The 7271-nt window shown below is 38.7% G+C and overlaps 2 protein-coding genes across 2 annotated transcripts; one reads left to right on the top strand and one right to left on the bottom strand.

The window, feature by feature from the left end:
* The first annotated feature begins 5324 nt into the window (after positions 1-5324).
* On the top strand, positions 5325-6350 carry LOC108965926. The gene is made up of 4 exons (XM_018928606.1): positions 5325-5347; positions 5546-5632; positions 5782-6217; positions 6333-6350. The coding sequence occupies exons 1-4, from the start codon at positions 5325-5327 to the stop codon at positions 6348-6350; spliced, it is 564 nt and encodes a 187-aa protein (XP_018784151.1).
* A 108-nt stretch (positions 6351-6458) lies between these two features.
* On the bottom strand, positions 6459-6913 carry LOC108965925 (putative nuclease HARBI1). The gene is made up of 3 exons (XM_018928605.1): positions 6784-6913; positions 6561-6725; positions 6459-6463 (listed from the first exon to the last, which is right to left on the bottom strand). Exons 1-3 carry the CDS (start codon positions 6911-6913, stop codon positions 6459-6461), a joined length of 300 nt encoding a protein of 99 aa, XP_018784150.1.
* Positions 6914-7271: the final 358 nt, after the last annotated feature.

The raw sequence follows: 7271 nt of genomic DNA, 5'->3' as shown, positions 1-7271 counted from the left end.
CAGTTCCGAAGCCACAAAATGCAATGACCGCAACCATGGCACAGAGATATCACGTATGCGAAGGGTTTTTTTGCACAGTGTGGCAGTGGTGAACATAAAATTTGTAAAATGCTAAAAAGTATTGATTCGAACAGTTTAATTATTCATTATAAATATCGCTTTGTGTACCAAATAGTGATTGGGTTTGAACAATTTCTTCGGAGATTGCACCGGAGCTGTGGAAAATAACCCATGCATGAAAAAGTTTTCCATTTAACCACCTTCTTCCGATCGTTCAATTTGTATGACAGCTATGATAAAGTGATTTGATATCGACGTTTCCGACAAATGAGTAGCTTCCTGCGGAGAACAGAACGTGTGCGAAATTTTAAATCGATATCTCACTAACCCAGGAATTAGATCGACTAAACTCATCATGCTGATATTATATATATTTTAAAGCATCTGCAACTCTTCTGAGTGCTAAACACTTCGTGGCAAACTTGAGCTTCTTTACTGATGGGTCAAAGATTGGTGGGGGCTTACTGTAACAAGCTCTCCATCAACTCCAGCTTCAGACTTCCGGCCTATTGCAGCGTGTTCCGAGCCGAAATTGCTGCCATTAACGAAGGAGTAGATCTGCTGCTCCGGATTGTTGCCTCCGTTGTTGCGATACGAACCTTGAACTCATTCCCAGTGCATTGAGGATTGGTCGAGGAGTGCGCCAGGTCTGGAATCTTACCACAGATTCCATTTGCAGAAGTTGTATGGAAGAAGATGAAGTGGAAACAACTCAACATTTCCTACTTGACAGTCCTGCGTTCAGGAGGTCAAGATTTAAACACTTGGGAGAGCATACATCAGCCATTCGAACTGGCGGGAGTGGAGACTAAGCGTCTGTGCAAATCCGTATTGGCTACTAACCGTTTTGCTAATTTTATAAATTCGAACAGAGAAGTTCTTCTTTTCTATGGCTTCAAAAAAGACTACATAATGGAATCCATGGCGATCTTCGATCAGCCATCTAACCTACCCTGCCACTGGTAAGACATTTCCTTTCTCTATCATAAATTCATTTGTTGTTTATTAATCGATAATATTATTTTACTAGCTTTAATTAGCGGAGGCCGTTGAATATTTATAGAATCTGCCTAAATTTGATTATAAAATATGTATCGAAAATTTGATTTTAATTAAATGGGCAAATTTTCACTAAACAGTCTCTAAGAAACTTGCATGCTAAACCCTACAATGTGAGGCGTTCTGCTTTACCGCAAAGTGAAACACTATCAAAACATAGGTTGACGTTAAAGTGAAGACAACAACAGTAACCAAAACCAAGCACAGCTGTTGTTGCCACACGAAACAAACACATCGTATATACACATGTTTACAAGACAATCGAAGCTTTGCATTCATTAACGACAATGACAACCAATAGGCAAACGATGGCTGCACTTGGACCAGCATTCTACTCGTCGGACCCCTGGTATGTGTGACTCAGTGTGTGCTGATATACTCGTGCTGTGAATGCGCTTGACTTGATTTGCATGCAACCATGTACCTGACCAAATTTTACTTTGTGCGAAGTTATGTGCGCGTGTGTGCTGGATTTCCGAAACCCAGTTAGCAAATGAGCTTGATAATTTGGAAAATTAATACCCGCCTTCTACGCTTTCGAATAGCAATATCAAATCAGCGTGAGCGTTTCTACATTGTAGATTGCTCACACATGGCAATGTTGCCACATTATTGGTATTAAATTCCTCTGGCAATTTTATATAAATTGAGAAACTTTTGCTTAGTGGGTTCTCCATACAGATTTATATACATTTCTACATATCACTCAAATCTGCCACTTAACTAAGCAAATAGTGGTAAGTGAAGCGTATGGAACAATTACAGTGACCACAAACTTTGCGGTGCCAGCCCAGTCGCTTTTGTTGACGTTGGAGCCAAAGAGACATTTGTAGTTGGGAAATTACATATTCCGGTAAATGTTTCATATCTGGAATGTCGGTAGGAAAATTTTATTAATAATATATTTACAAAAAGTTTTGGAAGTATTACGTATAGTCAAGAGTTTGAGTTAAGAGAGAGGATTTTCGTATAACTTATCTTATACATATATTCATATAAAAATTCTCGTCCTGTTTTTCACCATGCCTCTTGAGAAGAGAGTCCTTCACCAACTGTTATAACATATATCAAAGGTCATCCTAACCATTTTCACGTTTCGGCTTAGCTGTGATGAGCTTTAGCTCGAGTGGAATTTGGCATTATATTAGTTTGTCAAAAAAGTCTTGCGGTATTTTTATTGAGTTTTCAATTGTTCACAAAAATTTTTTTCATGACTCATGCCCAGCTCTTGATCGAGCTACGGCTGCTACTATGCCGGTCTCTTTCGATCAATTCAGCGATTTTATCGCAATTTTCGACGACAGGCCTTCCGGAGCGTGGCGCATCTTCGACCACCTCTACACCAGAACCAAAACGTTGAAACCATCGTTGTGCGGTTGAAATGGAAACTGTATCGGGTCCATAAACAGCACAAATTTTATTGGCGGCTTTAGGTGCATTTTTGCCTTTATCGTAGTAGTACTGTAAAATATGCCGTATTTTCTCTTTATTTTGCTCCATGTTTGCGATGGAGGACGACTTAAGAGAAACGGCAATCAATCAAACATGTGTTAGCGCGTGAAATGAGCTTTCCAAAAGGTATAGCATGACCCGATGCGACGAATAAAACCAGAACTACGCGCTCTCAGCGCCAACTAGCGAAAATACCGCAAGCCTTTTTTGACAACCAATATAATAATATACCAATAAATACTATGTAATCGGTAGAAAGACCATTTTCTTCAGTAAATTACCTCCAAAACTTTAATATTCTTAATATCATGAATAGGAACCAAAATTATACAACTCAACAAATGTAAAGAAAAAATTTGCAACGAATTTGAACACCCCTGACTACAACACAAACAATTTTTAACACCATTTTCGGTTTCGGCAAACCAAAATTAGCAAGAAACTGCCTCTAACATCATGGTCAAGAAATTGACTGTAAACTAGTGTCCACATGCATGTCCACGAGTATTTAAAAGTAAAATACATCGCAAATGCACGGTTCGCTCTCAATTAAATGTAAGTTATTTATTTTGGCGGATTAATGAGTAATACTATAATCTCAATTTTTACCCAATCTATTGGTTACATGAGCACATTTTCGATCGAGTAGGCGGACAGTGATATTTCGATTATTATTTTGATTATTTTGATCTTATCAAACAAACTTTTCAAATTTCGTGCAATATTTAGCCTGTAATTTTTATTTGTTTAATGATTATGTATGTCATTATGTTAAGTAAGTGATAAATGAAGGTGACATTAGGTATCATAACTGATGTCGGATCTCACTAAACACTTAATCCACCGGTGCTTAATGTTGTAAAAACTTCTAGCCTACGAGGCAAGTGTTAGAGAGATAGCAAGAGAGCTCGACATACCTGGCGAGTGCATTCGCATTATTTTGGCAGATATTTTGGGTATTAAAACACATTCATCATTATAACAGCCGATGAGTTTGACATACAAACAAGTAAACACTCATCGGACTGGAAGCCATTTTCAATCGATCGAGGAAATAAAAGAAAATTCGGTGAAGGAGTTAAAGGCCATTCCAAAAATTGTTACGAGAACTGAAAAAATCGTTGGGAGTGTATTACATCTGGTGGGGACTACTTTGAATACAAAAATTATTTATGAATAATCTTATTGAAAACTCGATCAAACTTGCTAATATTCATGTCATGTCCGCCATTTTGGTAACCAAAAGCACCTGATACCCTCGAATCGTCAAAAATTTACGTCGTCAGCATAAGAACTCAGTAACCACTAAGATATTGAAAATGGGAGAATCAGTCTTGAGTTGTACTTCTTTTCATCAGGGGCTTATTCAGTGCCCAATCCGCTACGATAGTTAAGACGCTAGGAAGAATATAAATAATAAATTTGAAATTGGATTCAAACTCGACGTGGACTCCAATTGGAGCAGAGTCACTGTACCTACCTCCAAACCTCTACTTTAGTAATGAGAGTGTATAGCAAATTACAAAGTAAAAATGAAACTTCTTCCAATCTACAATCTTAAAAGCTATTGGCATGCATCACTGTAGCATTACGTCCGCCAACACATAAAGCAAACACTCGTTTGGGCCCAACCGACCAAGCTACGACTTTAAAGAGCTCTCCACTCAACCAACGAATTCATGTTGAATTTCGATTTAGCAAGTAAATTGTCCATGGCAGTGGCAAAAAGCAAAACAACAACCTAAACACCCATTCTACTTTTACTTGTGCTATGTTGCAAAACGAAATTGCAATTGCCAATGACTTCGAATCCACGCAACATACAGCGACACAATCGCAGGCTCATGGCGGGCTCTTTCGTGCAGTCATTCAGCCATTTGTAGGATTGGAAGGCCACTGAATGCCAGCCGCTTGCCATTGATAAGTGTTGCAAGTGTGGCAAGTGCGTGCGAATGCAGCAGGCAGCAGCACCTACATACAACAACAGCATCACAACAACTCGATTGACTTGACAATTGCTCGCTAGTCAGTCACACTTTGCCGTCGTACGCCAGCCCAAATGAACGCCTTTACACACTCACGTGGCATGGCAGTCAATGAAACAATAGCAACATAAACTAACTGCAATTTGGCTGCGCTTTGATTGCTCTGACTTTCATTCGTATGCCGTGTAAAGCCTAACGGTCCAATGCCACAGCGGGGCGAGTTACAAACCCACTATTGAAGCATACGCTCGGCAGTGAATTGCAATGTGTTTTTTGTGGTTGCATGCCATCGTTTAGATATGCGTGTGTTTGTGCTGGTGTCTACACCATGTAGTTGCGGTCGAATCTGCGGTTTTTCTGTCACATGAGAATGCTCGAAAACAATACGCGTAAGCATATGCCTGAACTGAAGCTATTCGGGCGTTGTGAGTTTCAAGAAAAGTGTTTTGCCTTTGAACTCATTTGTGGCGGAGGCTGGCTATCGGATTGCTGGAAAGCCTACTTGGTGGTTTTGTGGAATATTTCAAAATTAATTTGAAATTCAAATTAGATCTTACAATGTGCTTTCCAAAGTTTGAATCTAACGTTCCCTGGTGGCGCCATCTGTATGACGACTGGTGCGTTAGAATCTGCTATCTTTATCAATCCAGTGAGAATTTCATGACTTTCATAGATTGGAAGTGAAGCTATTGCGTTTTGAGTCTCAATCAGCCCTATCACGCAATCCATCGTAGACTGTTTTTTCGGGAAAGTTACGAAACTGCTATCATGCAATTCGAACAGTTCGGAAAGTAAGTTCGAAATTCGTAGAGTTGCATTCACTGAATTCACTCGGAACGGAAAATTTTTAAGATTAGCGGAATTTTTGTACGACAGGTTTGTGTTAACGGAGAAAAAAAATTTAAAAAAAGAAAAATGTAAGTTTTAATTAAATTCACACTATAACACAGTTTTTATCATTAAAATAATATTCAATCCGATTTCCGCAGGCCCAAAGTAATTACCACAAAGCAACAATATGCACTAATGGTTGAGCTGTTACAGCAAAAACCAGAAATGGCGCAAGGTTTTACCAAGTGCCCAAAAGAAGAAGTGGCAGCTTTTTGGAACAACATGGCCCAAGAGCTCAACAGTGTTGGTCAGCCTATCAAGGATATTTCCAGATTTGTAGATTTTATTGTTGTAACAGGATAATTTAAAGCTTGTTTGACTTATTTTTTTTTAGGTATGGCTTGACTGGAAGGCAGTCAGCTACTGGTGGCGGCAGAAATAGGCAGCACCATTTCAATGAATTGGAAGAAGCGGTAATAGCACTAACGGCATTGGAAACCAGTACAAGTGGTATTGCGAATACAGTAAGCATCGGCTTACCTAATGTAGCAGACGTGGGCGATGAGACAGAGGCAGACGTTTCGATGCCATCAGTGTCCTGCAGTCCAGCACTGCCTCGACGTACTACTAGGCCACCGGAAAAAAGTACAGCAGACTTTTTAAAAGAACAACTTGATGTTCAAAAAGAATTCCAAGACAAGGTTCTCGACAAATTGGACGACCTTTCGTTACGTATGCGACGAGTAGGCAGAGCATTGGAAATGCAAAACGATTTTAAAAAAGCGGAAGTTGAAGAATTAAAAATACACAACGTAGCTATGGAAAATTTGGTAGCTGCTAAAAATCTCGAAGAACAAAAATTGCAAGCTATGACAAAAAATAATTAAATGAATTAAATAAACACTGAATTAAAACTATAAATATTTTGTGTTAATATTTATTTAGGATATTATACTCCTGTAAGTGTTTCACATATAGTTTCTCTGATTTGTGAAGCTGCAGCATTATAAGTTGATGAAACAATTTCATTACTTTCTGTAAAAATATTTGGTTCTGGTCCCGAATTATTTTCTAAACTTTCATCATTCACGCAATAGTGAATGCAAACGTTGTGTAACGCTGCCGCAACATTAACGATTTGAGATGCCTTCCATGGCTCGTAGTGAAGCTCACGAGCACCCAGAAGACATCTAAATCGATTTTTAAAAACTCCTATGGTTCTTTCAACGGTATTTCTCGCTTTTGAATGTATTTTATTACATTTCTCTTCTGGGCTTCCTGAGGGAGGGGTACGGAATGGTGTCATTAACAATGGTTCTAAGGCATATCCAGCATCTCCTGTACAAATATTAAATTTTGGGAATTTTTGTAATATATATATTTGTATGTATAATACCCAAAAGCCAAGTGTTCCGTTCACCATCGAGGTACTTTTTCTCATGAAAATAACGAGCATTGCTGACATTCCATATGTGGGAGTCGTGATTGCTGCCAGGAAACTGAGCATTCACATAACGTATTTTCATTTTATTATCACAAATCTGCAAAACATTGATTAAGATATTTGAAATGCGAATTTGGCACCAAACTTACAATCATGGCATTGATACTAAAGTATCCTTTGYGGTTATAATAGAGAAACTTATCTTTAGTTGGAGCAACGATTTTAATATGTGTCCCGTCTACACACAAAATCGCGCCTGGAAATCCGTATTTCTGAAAAAAATCCTTTCTCGCTTCACTTTTTTCAACGTTACTTAACTCGAGGTTTATCCACTGAGGACACAAATGGGACTGAAGCGATCCCAATATTTCTTTTAAGATGCAACAAACTGAGCCATTGGAATATCGAAGTCTTTACCCACTCCATGCTGATAGCCTCCT

This window comes from Bactrocera latifrons, unplaced genomic scaffold (assembly GCF_001853355.1).
Source record: "Bactrocera latifrons isolate USDA-ARS-PBARC rearing strain unplaced genomic scaffold, ASM185335v1 scaffold_150, whole genome shotgun sequence".
In the NCBI taxonomy this organism is placed as follows: Eukaryota; Metazoa; Arthropoda; class Insecta; order Diptera; family Tephritidae; genus Bactrocera; species Bactrocera latifrons.
Note: the sequence above shows the minus strand (reverse complement) of the source record. Positions and strands in the feature narration are given on the sequence as shown.

Bases quoted from the DNA above. Each gene is read 5' to 3' on its own strand.
- LOC108965925 (XM_018928605.1), bottom strand. From the start codon at position 6,913: ATGAAAATACGTTATGTGAATGCTCAGTTTCCTGGCAGCAATCACGAC. The intron at 6,726-6,783 runs GTATTATACATA...ATATTTGTACAG, and splicing joins ACGGAACACTTGGCTTTTGG to GAGATGCTGGATATGCCTTA.
- LOC108965926 (XM_018928606.1), top strand. From the start codon at position 5,325: ATGCAATTCGAACAGTTCGGAAA. The intron at 5,348-5,545 runs GTAAGTTCGAAA...CGATTTCCGCAG, and splicing joins CAATTCGAACAGTTCGGAAA to GCCCAAAGTAATTACCACAA. The intron at 5,633-5,781 runs GTGCCCAAAAGA...ATTTTTTTTTAG, and splicing joins ATGGCGCAAGGTTTTACCAA to GTATGGCTTGACTGGAAGGC.